The 12,373-nt window shown below is 56.1% G+C and overlaps 5 protein-coding genes across 5 annotated transcripts; 3 read left to right on the top strand and 2 right to left on the bottom strand.

Moving 5' to 3' along the window:
* Nucleotides 1-124: 124 nt before the first annotated feature.
* Nucleotides 125-2,336, bottom strand: SCHCODRAFT_01180445 (uncharacterized protein). Its single transcript, XM_003034429.2, has 6 exons — nucleotides 2,264-2,336; nucleotides 2,017-2,213; nucleotides 1,767-1,966; nucleotides 1,126-1,647; nucleotides 879-1,053; nucleotides 125-791 (listed from the first exon to the last, which is right to left on the bottom strand). The coding sequence occupies exons 3-6, from the start codon at nucleotides 1,868-1,870 to the stop codon at nucleotides 285-287; spliced, it is 1,308 nt and encodes a 435-aa protein (XP_003034475.1). The 5' UTR covers nucleotides 1,871-1,966; nucleotides 2,017-2,213; nucleotides 2,264-2,336; the 3' UTR covers nucleotides 125-284.
* A 568-nt stretch (nucleotides 2,337-2,904) lies between these two features.
* Nucleotides 2,905-6,372, top strand: SCHCODRAFT_081730 (DUF21-domain-containing protein; the record flags this gene model as incomplete). The annotated part of the gene is made up of 13 exons (XM_003033855.1): nucleotides 2,905-3,003; nucleotides 3,117-3,210; nucleotides 3,327-3,381; nucleotides 3,430-3,603; nucleotides 3,863-3,959; nucleotides 4,009-4,042; nucleotides 4,094-4,138; nucleotides 4,189-4,236; nucleotides 4,284-4,562; nucleotides 4,625-4,742; nucleotides 4,820-5,378; nucleotides 5,433-5,499; nucleotides 5,554-6,372. 13 exons carry the CDS (start codon nucleotides 2,905-2,907, stop codon nucleotides 6,249-6,251), a joined length of 2,367 nt encoding a protein of 788 aa, XP_003033901.1. The 3' UTR covers nucleotides 6,252-6,372.
* Nucleotides 6,373-6,885: 513 nt separating this feature from the next.
* SCHCODRAFT_02491974 (uncharacterized protein) lies at nucleotides 6,886-8,601 on the top strand (the record flags this gene model as incomplete). Its single annotated transcript, XM_050342957.1, has 3 exons — nucleotides 6,886-7,890; nucleotides 7,946-8,108; nucleotides 8,165-8,601. The coding sequence occupies 3 exons, from the start codon at nucleotides 6,886-6,888 to the stop codon at nucleotides 8,599-8,601; spliced, it is 1,605 nt and encodes a 534-aa protein (XP_050201724.1).
* Nucleotides 8,174-11,350, bottom strand: SCHCODRAFT_02615598 (acetyl-CoA synthetase-like protein). The gene is made up of 17 exons (XM_003034430.2): nucleotides 10,996-11,350; nucleotides 10,910-10,936; nucleotides 10,462-10,853; nucleotides 10,255-10,408; nucleotides 10,185-10,199; nucleotides 10,114-10,136; nucleotides 10,042-10,065; nucleotides 9,912-9,991; nucleotides 9,831-9,864; nucleotides 9,676-9,777; nucleotides 9,523-9,622; nucleotides 9,335-9,470; nucleotides 9,255-9,278; nucleotides 9,129-9,201; nucleotides 8,963-9,074; nucleotides 8,738-8,905; nucleotides 8,174-8,677 (listed from the first exon to the last, which is right to left on the bottom strand). Exons 1-17 carry the CDS (start codon nucleotides 11,234-11,236, stop codon nucleotides 8,616-8,618), a joined length of 1,767 nt encoding a protein of 588 aa, XP_003034476.1. The 5' UTR covers nucleotides 11,237-11,350; the 3' UTR covers nucleotides 8,174-8,615.
* A 450-nt stretch (nucleotides 11,351-11,800) lies between these two features.
* SCHCODRAFT_01170770 (DUF427-domain-containing protein) lies at nucleotides 11,801-12,280 on the top strand (the record flags this gene model as incomplete). The annotated part of the gene is made up of 4 exons (XM_003033856.1): nucleotides 11,801-11,922; nucleotides 11,979-11,999; nucleotides 12,049-12,105; nucleotides 12,157-12,280. The coding sequence occupies 4 exons, from the start codon at nucleotides 11,801-11,803 to the stop codon at nucleotides 12,278-12,280; spliced, it is 324 nt and encodes a 107-aa protein (XP_003033902.1).
* Between the last annotated feature and the right edge of the window lie 93 nt (nucleotides 12,281-12,373).

A 12,373-nucleotide genomic window follows, 5' to 3' on the forward strand; every position in this document is an offset into this window, starting at 1 on the left:
GGAGCCAGCTCGTCTGCCCTCAAGGCGCGTTGCACTTTGCAGAAATTCAAGTCAGATATAGAGGATTTGCAGAGCATTCCGCAGAGGTCTACGTAGCCCCACGAGACTTGGGGACTGGGCAAAGCACCTCACAAGTCGCATCTCTGGAATTGGTCGCGTGGCCACAATTGTTTATGATCTTCGTCGAAGTACACGGGAAGACTCGAAGAGGAAGCTTGCGCATTCACAGGATGCCAAGGGCATCGGTCACTTGTGCTCCCCAAGCAACCACATATTCAGCAGCATCACAGCTGCGCAAGCAACTTGTTCTCCTCTTTGCCCTTTCCCTTCCCCTCTGCTCCCTTCCCTTTCTCCAACCCCACGGGCGGAAACACATCCCGGTTCGCGTACCACCAGCGTACTGCAATTTCCTTCCCTGCGTTGCCAACCTTCTCGGTGATCTCCTCGAAGATGGCGTCCCGAAGAGCGACGCGTTCTTCGATGGTGAAGGTGGTTACCGAGGAATCGTCGGACGAGTGCATTGCGAGCTTCCTGAGCTCATCCAGAACTTGCGGAAGTAAGGAAGTCGGCAACGAAGAGATAGTCGACGCCAGCGTGAGGCGTAGGCGCTGTTTGTGTACAGCTTCGCGCTGCATCGTGCCAACCTCGCTTGCCTCGCCTTCGCACAACGCATCCAGCAACGCCTGCACACAGTACATCGCCAGCGCGTCGTCATGCGCGCCTGCGCAGCGCACTACCATCGCGTACGCATGCCGTAGCTGGGCGAGGCTAAGGTGGGAGGGGGAGGAGTTCTGTGAGGTATTTTGATCAGTTGGCAAGTCTTGCGCGTGCGTGTCGAAGAGACGACAGCAGCAAGCGTGGGCAGAAGAGCAACTCACCTCGATCAGACACTGTGCATAATACGGCACCAAGCGCGCGACATAGGCGATTTGCTCCGCCTTCTCTTCCCTCTTATTGACGTCGCCTTCAGCCGGAGCGTACGCGTCGAAGAGGGCGAGCGCGGCGGAGTGCGCGGCTTCGTAGGGGGCGCGAGGGGTGGGTGAGGACAGAAACCTGAGAGACGAGGGTTAGCATGAGTATTCGGTGGAGTAATGATAAGATGAAAAGAATGAGAAGGTAACTCACTGCGCTACAAACCCCCACGCCTCCTCCACCGCGCCCAGACTGAGGACTGGCACGAGCTGCTCGACGCATGATAGTGCGAATGCGGTGTGCGAAGGACTGGCAGGCGACATCTGCCTTGAGCTCGAGGTCGCAGGCTTGCCCAAGTCATCGGCTCGCTCAACTCCACCGATCACGATTCCCCTCGCAATCCCTCGCACCAATGCATCCGCAGCGCCTCTATCATCCGCAGCAATTACATCCAGGGCAGCATAGAAGGCGCGCGCAAGCTCAGGAAAGGTCGCCTTCGCGGGAGAGAGGCGGGCGAGCGTGCGTAGGAGGGTGAAGGCAAGGGCGGTATGGGGTGAGGTTGGAGTGGTGGATGGAGCAGGAGAGGCCGCTATAGCACTACCGGGCCGCACGTATACCACATGCGCCATGACCGCGTCCGCAACCATGACGATGCAGAAAAGCAGTGTCTTCACGACGGTGAAGAAGTCGGTGATGACGGGTCGGGCGGAAGGTGCGATGTCGTCGTTGGACTTGCTGCAAAGAATCAGACGTCAGTGAGATGGGATATCCTTTACAGAGGACATCAAAGAAAGAAAAGTGAGAGGGACAGGGTAATGGGGTGAAGCGCGAGAGGGCAAAAAATGTACACGTACGAGTCAAGCAAGGCAAGCAAGTCCGCATGAGCGGCAACTTCGTCAAAAATATTCAGGACAATTTGTACTGGAGACAAGTCCGCTTTCGAGGTCGAGAGGGGCATGGTCAGGGTGAGGGATAGAAAGCGGCACAAGGATGGCAGGGCGCCGTATAGCGGGTCGCCAGTGACTTTGAGAATGGTGGTCGCATTTCCCAGAGACTAGGGATTTGTTGAGGTCGGCGCGAATATGACTTGATAGAAAAACCTACATCAAGCACTACCCTGCCTGCATTGTCTACCGCAACATTGCTCAAGAATTGCGAGAAAATGCTTCCACCCCGAAAAGCTTGCCAGATGGCGCAGGCAAGCAAATGCGAGACTGAGTCGAGAGGAAGAGCTGCGAGTTTGCGCCTTGGAATTTGGGAGAAGATATGCGAGGCTAGTATGAGCGACACGAAGAGTGGGTCTGTCCAGTGTTCAGTGCCGTACTGGTGTCAATTCCGACCAAATCATTACCTGCTGATGCATGTCCATATATTGAGTCATGTTCCTTCGCCCACTCAGCAGAGTACAAGTCCGAACATTCGGCGACAGCCATAACCGCCTCGTCTTCCAATTTACTCCGCGTATGCCCGGAGAAGGTTAGCTCCGTCTTGGCCTCCATGTCCTGAAGGCCGAGTAGCAGACCAGCGCATGCAGCGAGTCTAAGTAGTGCGTTTCCGTTCTTCAAACCGGACAGCACATAGGACACCCATTGCAGAAGTTGAGTTTGCTTGCTTGGCGTGAGTAGACCGGCTTCGAGTCCCTTCCAGCAGAGATGCACGGCCTGTCTGTAGGCTGTCTCAAATGCTTGCAGGTGCTCGAAGGAGTATGGGGTAGCAAGGAAGTACGGAGAGGAGACGGAAGCAGCTGCCAGCGGTGTCGGTGTCGGCGTTGGTGGTGCGGCGAGATGATGAGCGAGGAGCGACTGTATGACGGCCGGTGGCTGGGTCGACGAGCGCAGATGGGTCAGTACCACAGTGTAGGTGCGCCATGTTATTGGTGAAGACATGGTTCAGGAGGGACCAAGTTCTTGACCGTCGAGGTTGTGTTCAAGTCTTGCCGCCCACACGTGATTGTACCCGAAGCCGAGCCTCGAGTCGGTCCGTTCGGGCCGCATGCCGAGCGGATTCCCCGCCCCTGCCAACCGTCCGCTAGCCGCAACTTATCCTCTCCCACTCGAATGGTACCTGCCGCGCTCTCAGTCCCCCGTTCTCGTTCTCTTGGCATTGTATATCCCTTACTCAACCTCGCAAGCAAGTATGTCGGCAGCATCGTTCGCGGCGACGAAGTCCGAGACGCGTCCGTGCATGGCGCGGCCCTTTGGAAGCGGGACTCGCACAAGTTCGACCCGCACGACCCCAAGAAGATTGTTTTCGTATGCCTCATACCCGTCCTAGTGCTCAGCTCTGGCCTGTTTGCTGGTACGTGTTGGGGAATTGAGTCCGCAGTGTATACTGATTGGCGCCCGCGCAGGACTTACGCTTGGTAGCTTGGCCCTTCTCACCGGCTTTCTGTCCCCCATCTGACGCGGCTCCAGGATACATGAGTCTCGACGAGACGCAGCTCAACGTGCTGAGCATTAGCGGCACTCCGTACGTCCCACTCTCACGCCTGACCAATTCGTTCTGATCATACGACAGGAAGCAGAAGGAGTACGCGCGGAAGATCCAGCCCATTCGCAAGAATGGACACCTGCTCCTCGTCACTCTCCTCATCGCCAACATGATTGTCAACGAGACCCTGCCCATCATCTCTGACCCTGTCCTCGGGGGCGAAATCTCGAGTGTCGTGGTCAGCACCGTCCTCATCATTATGTAAGTGCGCCCTATCGAATCGGCAGCCCACCCCTCCCCAAGCGCCCAAAGCTGTAGACGTGCGATTATCGCGGCCTGCGCAGGCCCTCTTATGAGCGCGCCTGCCGTTGACATTGGCCGCCCTGCGCTAGCGGATGTCATGACGTCACGCGTTTATGGCCGCCTCGTTTATTCTTGGGCGGCTGGGTATTCTTGGCTTGCAATTGTCCACTTTCAGCAGTCCCTTTGTCGAACGGCTTGGCTGATCAGACTTCGACAGATTTGCCGAGATCATACCCCAGTCGATCTTCACTCGGCACGGTCTCTTTCTCGGCGCCAAGCTCGCTTGGTTGACCAAGATCCTCATCTTTGGCCTGGTAAGGAAGTGAGGCGGTTGAAGTTTACGTTTGGGCTCATAGCGGTTAGGGTATCATCTCGTGGCCTGTGTCGAAGTTGCTGGGTGAGGAGAGCTCCGAGGATCTCGAGGGAGGCGTACTGACCATACCTGCAGAGTTCGTTCTCGGCCCTCACCATGGGATTATCTATCGTAGAGGCGGTACGCATAGTCCACGATGAGACCTCCGCCGCTTCCTCATTATGCAACAGAGCTCAAGGAACTCATCGCCATGCATTCGTCCATGGCTACTCTCGGAGGTACGCGCCCTGCCTCCTCCCCCATTCATTAACTTACCCCCAGCCAGGCGACCTCAAGACCGACACCGTAACTATCATCGGCGCGACGCTCGACCTCCAAGAAAAGGTCGTGACGCAAGCCATGACGCCCATCAAGGACGTCTTCATGCTCTCCATTGACGCCAAGCTCGACTATGAGACGCTGAAGAAGATCACCGAGACGGGCCACAGTCGCGTGCCCGTGTACGAGGAGGTGGATATCCCGGTGGGCCCCGGTAAGGCGCAGAAGGCGAAGAGGATATTGGGTATCTTTCTGGTGAAGCAGTGCGTGTTGTTGGATCCGAATGGTGAGTTGTTAGGCGGCAGTGGACAAGAAGGAAAGGGGGAGCTGAGATGCCATGACCTCCAGATGCGACGCCGCTCAGGGATATGCCGCTCAATAAGGTGCCATTCGTGCCTATGAACGAGCCGCTGCTGGGTATCTTGGACAAGTTCCAGGAGGGACGCTCGCACATGGCTATCGTCAGGTAAGTTGTCTTCGCTTTGATTCCGCCCCACCGTCAATCCGCCCCCCTCATCAATACCTATGCTGACTCCACTCCAGTCGCTTCAGCGTCGACAAAGCCGCCAGTGTCAAGGCTGCGGCCAAGCGCAGCCTCACGCAACGCCTCCGCGAGCGCGTCGGCATGGCAGACTCTGACTCAAGCTCGAGCGAGGAGGAGGACGGCAAGCCGCCGCATAGGGACGAGAGGGGTCGGCTGCGCTTCCATAGGCATAAGATCAGGGACATCGAGGAGGGCGTCGAGGATACGGGAGAAAGCCCCACTCCAGATGGAGATAACGAGGCCAAAGCGCTTAGTGACGACCATAAGCATCACGACGGCAAGAAGGAACACAATGGCCAGCAAGACCACGACGGCCGCCGCCCCTCCTCCGGGCACCGCGCGCGTGGTCGGTCGACGAAGCCGCGCAACTCGGACAGTGTGAACCTGCAGATGACGCCGCGCGACTCGAGCGACACAGTCGACGCTGCGAAGGCAGGGTCGAAGAGTCGGCGCGGCAGCTTCCAGCTGCCGCGTGCTGCGGCGGGGATGGCATCGCTGTCGACGCTAGAGCAGAGCATGCCAGCGGATGCGGTGCTGGGAAAGGAAGGGATGAACAACGTGAGTGGATTTTCTACCTTTTAGTCGTTGAAAATCGCTGATATGAGGTTCTAGTTCTTGCAAGGCCTGGATCCGGCGGTTATGCCACTGGGAATTATTACGCTCGAGGATGTGCTGGAAGGTGAGGGAGTTCCGGGCTCACTGGATATCGCAAGTGCTAAGATCTCACCACCAGAACTCATCGGCGAGGAGATCTGGGACGAGTTCGACTCTGAAGGCGCACACGGAGACTACCTCGCGCCGAATCCGCCTGTCGCCGTGCGCGACTATGCCGTCGCCACCCCCGCACATGAGGCCGCTGTCCCGCTTCGGACCCCTGTGGCTCTGAAGCCACTCGCGCTGAAGGGTCTAAACTTCCTGCGCTCGCGCTCTGCGCCACCGTCGCCCAAGGACGAGCGCCCGCCGCCTCTCGAGTTCAGCAAGAGCGGCTCCGAGAAAGAGAAAGGCATCCCAGAACGACCTGTCTCTGTCGCTCTGGGCGCTGAGGACGCGCCGATCCCGAGTCCGCGACCCAGTGTCCGCATTGAACCTCCAGCGCAGCCGCAGCATGCGCATCCCAATCCGCATCAGCCCGCGCATGTCGTTGGGCCGACACGCGGGGCGTCTCCTGCTCCCTCGTTGGAGGCCTACCTCGTTGAGCGCAAGCGTAGAGGTGGGCAGGCAGCCGTCGGGGTAACGAGCGGCGCCACGGTTGCCCGTGGTCCCAGCATCAGCGCAAAGGGGACGATGTTCAAGAGCAGTCCTCTAGGCGGCGCGGCGGCAGACGGTCCCAGTCCGCACGAGAAGGGGGCAAAGGCCGGTGGCGACGAGGTTCGTATACCTGATGAGAGGGATAAGGAGGGTCCGGACAAGAACGAGAGCAGTAATAATTGACGTGATGGGCAAGAACTTCGGATTTTGTGCTTTGCTTGTGGATAATACCTATCAAGGTTTTGGGTCTTGACGTATATGATGCTTGCTATGCCTGTAACTTCTTATGCATACTTCACCGACGAGCCATGGAATTCAGTACACGCTCTCGAGGATGCGGTTGACCGCCCCTACTGATTGGTTGTCGATATCTCATCTCGCACCTACATAATATGGCGACTATGTCTGCGGTCATTCAGTTCTACGACTATGACATGATGCGATGTCGTCCTTGGTCACGGGCACAGAGTTCTGTGCCATGGCCACTTCGTGACAAACTTTGTAGGTCCATGCATTGTCGGGTCACGTGGTTTAATCATTAAACGTTCCCGCGGGTCGGTTTCTGACTTGAGTCTTGCATTCCCTTCTCGACACAAGCCTCCTGGCGATGTTGTCACCGTCCACAGTTCAAAGAGCTTTGAAAACCTCTAAGGAAGGGCTACGTAAACAAACTATCTTTCCGTCCTTACGATGTGATCCTTTCGTCCTCGATGATCACCACTGGAGTCTCCAGTCTCTACAGGTCCGCCAGGCCATTCAAGAACTCGAATCGTTAGCATCATTAGTGAGCCCTGAGCTGCACGAAAAATACGATGACATGCTGCGAGCCGACTTGCACTGCTTCTTCCAGAATCATTGGACTACGATCGTTCTCTGGATGGATTTCTTGCACCCAGTGCACCACGTTGGCACCGAACGCCTTGAGCGTGTCCCGCTGCTTACGCTATGCAGAGCCTTCCATAGGCTGACACAAACGGAGGGTCCTGTACACGAGTTTGCAAGAGAGACGCCTCGGCTTTACCAATTGCTTCTTCTGCTGTATCTGCGCTTCGACAAATACAGGCCCGTCCAGATCGACAAAACGACCGTGCTTAAGTGCTTAACGCTATTGTCGCTGACCGCGCGTCAGGCCATGTGGCGTGTCGACAAGAGGCCGTACGAGCACTTGTACGGGGAAGGTCGATTTCATACCGTCATGAAGGATATCGCCAACACACTCTTTATCGATGCCGCTCTCTCTGCAGTGGGTCATAGGCCCCGCCGGCTCTATCGGAAGGTCGTCCTGCATCTCCAACTATTTGTCACAGCAATTCGAGAATGTCCGGATGCCGACATAACCTTGGCTGACCCCGCTATCTCAGCCTTCGGGGAGCTGGCTGGTGAAGTCCTGCCTATCCGTGCCCACTCTCGCATCGTCATTGAGCAGCTTGTCGACCTCGCGCGCGTGTTCTTCAACATGCCCGACGGTCGGGGCAAGAACGGCGCGCGGCTCATATGCAAGTTATTCCACACGATCTGGATGACTTGCTATGATGGGCGCTCGGTGGCTTGGGCTCTACGCGCAGGCGTGCTGCCACTCATGGTGGCTTTGAATGCGGAAGAGGAGACTAAGATGGTATCGGACGCACTCTTCGCTATCACGGGCAAGGCCTGTCATGTTCGTGTCATACGCGCCCTGCGCTCTTCGGACGGGGAAGTCATGTCGTTTCGGGGCAGTGCTTTTCGGAAGCCTGAGGAGCTGGACGAGCTGGATAGATGGCTCAGGGGCCGCGCCGACCTATGGCACTGGGAGTACCAGAACCAGAGGTGTCATTCTCAGCAGGTCAGCCGTACGCTCGTCCCGTTGGAAATGATGGGATTAACACGTACCTAAACAGTGTACCAGGCGGGAGTCCAGTGAACCGGCAGCCGTTCGCTTCTGCCATTGTTACAACGTTGCATATTGCTCCAAAGAGTGCCAGCGCGCAGACTGGGAGGAGCATAGGAAGACATCCTGTGTAAATATGGATTGGGGCGTACAATATATTGGGTTTATGCAAGGTGCGAATGTACGCTTCGTATCGAACGAATTGCCTCTGACGAGTGCGGCACTACAGGAGACCTATCGCCCCTCGACGCGCATTTCGTCGCCTGCTGCACAATGCACTACGAGCGTGTGCACGCACAAACAATCTTGCTCAGCATCGAGCGCGCTCTACAATCTGTCGATACTCGACCATGCAAATTCGTGGTCATGATCCACATCTGCTTCGCGGTCTCGACCTACGAAGTTCATCTCGGATTGCCGCCTCGCAAACCTGGCGGTGATGATGTACACATCCTCTTCGAGGCTGCTGTTGGTTACATGGACGGTGTCACCATAATGCAGGTCGACTACCGGAGCTTGAGGGGGCTCAGGGAAATGGCGGGGAAGCAGGTGGCATTGGGATATCCAAAAGAGGGTTATGCGTTGCAGCGTACGAGTCTGGAGCGAGATGCGCCGATGCACGCGGTGGGACAGACAGGACCTGGCGTTTGGATATCTACAGCCTGAATGACAAACGCCCCTCACATCTTCGCCTTCCTGAGAGCCTTGGCCTTCTCGCGAAGGAGACGCCTGAGAAGTTTGCCTGCAAGAAAAAGGGATGAATGACTTTTTTCCACAATGGAAGTAGTCATGAACCAAGTACCTGACGGATTTTTGGGTATAATATCCACGAACTCGACGCCACCCTTGAGGTGCTTGTAGGCGACTTTGTTCCTTGCGACGTGCTGCATAATCTCTTCCGCCGCCTTGCCCTTGTCCATTTCTGCAGCAGCGTCGGAGAGCACGACGAAGGCAAGGGGAACTTCGCCGCCTGAAAAGGAACAACATCAGTGAATCTGCGAGTCATGCGGCAAGGCTTGGACCCAACTGTAAGCATCGGGCACGCCGACGACGCAGCAGTCCGCCACCGCAGGATGGTCGAGCATACAGCCTTCCAGCTCGGCCGGCGCGACCTGGAAGCCATTGACTTTCATGATTTCCTACGGAGGGATAGTCAGCGACAAGGGGCATCATCAAGGAAGCCAGACGCTCACCTTCAAGCGGTCGATGACCCAGACTTCCATGTTGCGGTCTATCCTGACTTCGTCGCCCGTGCGGACCCAGCCGCTGGTAGTTGGTGGAGTTCAGCACGTTTTGGACTAGCTTCTGAGGCTGCTCACCCATCGAGGTAGGTTTCCCGGGTCCTGCGGACTCATCATAAGCGTCGGAGTTATTAATGAGTGAGGGTCGAGCAACTCACGCTTCCTCGTCCCCATAATATCCCAGCGTCACGCTCGGCGTGGAGACCACAAATTCACCTGGTTCATCGAATCCCACTAACGTTCCGTCTGGCTTCACAACCCGCGCGACGACTCCAGGCATGAGTTGCCCGGCACCTAAATGGGAGCCAGTGAAGCTCTAGAGCGCCGACTCGGATAGAACGCGTACTGCCCGACGTCCCGATCCTTTGCGACGCAGGAAACATGGAGACGGCGGTGCTCGTCTCCGTCATGCCGTACGCTTGCCCGATCTGCGCGTTCGGAAGGACCTGCATCTTTGGTGAGGACGCTGGAAAAATAGGGAGACTCTGTCGATAGCTACCTTGAGCAGCTGCATCGTGACCTCGTGCGATACCGGTGCGGCGCCCATCATCATGAAGCGAACGCGTTCGAGTGCTTGTCGGTACGAGGCAGTTGCTGGATGCTATAGTACGTGTGAGGAGTCGCATATATGTTTCTCGAGTCGCAGACTCGCACCTTGCACAGAAGGACGGCTTGGGGAGGTACAAGGCTGCACGGAGGTCAAGTAGAGATGTGAGTTGCCCCACATCGACGTACGAGAGATGTGTAACGCTGTACCGCTCGATGCTTGCGAGCATGTCGGTATACTTGAACGTTGGGACGATTATTACGGCAAGCTATGTCGCTCATTGGCCCCCATCTGACGTGGACGGTAACTGACACTCACGCCTGCATAAAGGCCAAAATGGAGCTGTCAGATGTCAGTGCAGTGAATTTAGGAAGAAGTCATGCTACTCACGCTCATGAGCAATCCATAGATGTCTACCCAAATTGTCAGTAAGTCTGTTCATAAGAAATGTATCGACGCACGATAGAAAGGCAGTACTGTCCGGAGAATGTTAGTGAATAAGATAGCTCTTACGATGTACGTTCGACTTACCTCCCAAGCAGACATCGCCTACCCGAAATCTTCGTTCTGGGGAGTCCCAGGGAACGACGCGCTTGCTCCCATTATAGTAGCGCTCGTTGATGTCGTTATGTACTGCCAGCTGCACGATATTGGAAATAAACGCATAGTGGGGGATCGCTACAGCCTGTGGAATGGCATTGAGGACGTCTGCCAATGTCCTTCAAACGATGTACGCACTTTCGGTTTTCCCGTTGTACCGGAGCTGAAACAAAATAGAGCGATTTTCTTCTTCGCGCCGCCCTTCTTCAATCGATATCCAGTAAAGCTCTTGGGCTCATCAAGGCCGAATTGGAGTAGCTCTTCGAAGCGGGTCATCCCGTCAGACGTTCTCGCAGTGCCATCGAACGACGAGCCATCTTCCTCCAACACGACGATGCGGTCCATAGGTATGCCCACGTCCCTCGCAGCTGTCCGAGCTACACGCAGTGACTCTGCGTCCGGGTAGGTGAATATCATGCTAGCCTTCGTGCGTTCGATCTGGTATTGCAACTCGGATGCCGTGAAGGACGGATTGGCGGGGGAGACGATGGCGCCGAGGCGATGGGCAGCCCATATGACTACGGGGAAATCTGAGAAATTCGGGCTATCAGCCTCGAGAAGGGCACAGGGCATAGTAGTGTCCCACCGACGTGATTCCTGGAAAATAGCAATACTGAAAGAGCGCCCTGGCGTCAGTCCACATGTCAGACCAAGTGAACTAGCTCTACTCACCGACATTGTCTGCCTTAACGCCATATCGAAGACTCAGAGCATTGGCGAGCCCGTCTGTTCTCCTCTCAAGCTCGTCCAACCCGATACGTCGCCCCGTTTTGTCCTGAATCAACCACGTATCTGCGCGCGCATCTCGCGTAGGCCGGTTGGAGTCCGTGTGCGCACCGAGGATGAACTGAGGTATGGTCAAATCATCGGGGATGAGCGCCGGGTCGAGCTCTTTGGCAGCGCGAAAGAGCATCTGAAAGATGAGCAGCAGCAGATGGACGAGACAGGGCCGCAGGCAGAGGGGAGGACCGCTTGGTTCGGAGAACGTAAGGATGCAGACTTATAAGGCCCCCTGGCGCTCACGTTTAGGTCCCTACGGCGACATGCAGATGTCACCTGGTTCATATAGGGCGTCGGGCTATAGAAAGCTGCGGTACGAGGTCATCAGAACATTGAGTCGGACTCCGGTACGACCGATCGTAGTAGCGCCAGGTGGGATTCGACTTGCACATCTCCGCGCGTGAGCAGTCAGAAGACACCTTCCTTGTCGAGCATTGGCTGACCCCAGTGTTATTTAGACAGCGATAGCGGGCTTGCGTAAGGCTCAACGTCTTGTTAAATCCTTCCTATACGAAATCTCATTGCAAGCGAGACCAGACACTGAATTCGACGAAGTCGCTCGGTGGGCGGTCTGGCAACGGCCGGATGACGTCAGCAAATGGGCGGCCTTGCCAAACCTGTCGGCTCAGTCAGCGCAACGCGTCGTTCACTGGCTTCAAACGCACCTTGTCCCCGACCATCACGTATTGGAGTCAGCATGAAGGCCACACTGAACGGAATCGTGCTCGCCGAGTCCGGCAACACTACGGTTGTCGAAGGCAATCATTACTTCCCGCCTGGGTCCATCAAGAAGGACTTGTTCAAGCCCTCCAGCACGACGTGAGTACCCATACACAAACTGTTCATGTTGGACCTTTCGTTGACGAGTTTGCCAGCACACATTGTCCTTGGAAGGGGTCAGTGGAGTACACACTCAGTTGCGGGTTTACTCACTTACTGTTGCAGCAACGCAAGCTACTACAACGTCGAAGTCGATGGCAACACCATCAAGGATGCAGCGTGGTCAGTTGCTGAAGTCTGGTCTGCATCACCATCTCTAACGTTGCACGAAAGGTACTATCCCAATGCGTCCGAGAAGGCCAAGAACATCGAGAACTACGTTGCCTTCTACAAGGTGCGTTCGGGCGACGTCCGCGAAAGCTCCCATCCTCACCTTACCAATCACAGAACAAGGTGACCATCGAATAGGGAAGTGTGGGGTCAATGACGCAGACGCCTGCGAAGAAGGTTCAATGTGTACAGAAGTTAAATCCCGAGATACAGCAGAGTA

The sequence above is a fragment of the Schizophyllum commune genome, assembly GCF_000143185.2.
Source record: "Schizophyllum commune H4-8 unplaced genomic scaffold SCHCOscaffold_3, whole genome shotgun sequence".
NCBI classification, from domain to species: Eukaryota; Fungi; Basidiomycota; class Agaricomycetes; order Agaricales; family Schizophyllaceae; genus Schizophyllum; species Schizophyllum commune.

Excerpts from the sequence above, each read along its gene's own strand:
- SCHCODRAFT_02615598 (XM_003034430.2), bottom strand. The coding sequence starts at position 11,236 with ATGCTCTTTCGCGCTGCCAAAGAGCTCGACCCGGCGCTCATCCCCGAT. Across the intron at positions 9,865-9,911 it reads TACAGCGTTACACATCTCTC|CCTTGTACCTCCCCAAGCCG; the intron begins GTACGTCGATGT and ends ACCTCCGTGCAG. Across the intron at positions 9,471-9,522 it reads AAGGATCGGGACGTCGGGCA|GTGCCGGGCAACTCATGCCT; the intron begins GTACGCGTTCTA and ends GCTCCCATTTAG.
- SCHCODRAFT_01180445 (XM_003034429.2), bottom strand. The coding sequence starts at position 1,870 with ATGCCCCTCTCGACCTCGAAAGCGGACTTGTCTCCAGTACAAATTGTC. Across the intron at positions 1,648-1,766 it reads TTGCTTGCCTTGCTTGACTC|CAAGTCCAACGACGACATCG; the intron begins GTACGTGTACAT and ends GATTCTTTGCAG. Across the intron at positions 1,054-1,125 it reads GCGTGGGGGTTTGTAGCGCA|GTTTCTGTCCTCACCCACCC; the intron begins GTGAGTTACCTT and ends CTCGTCTCTCAG.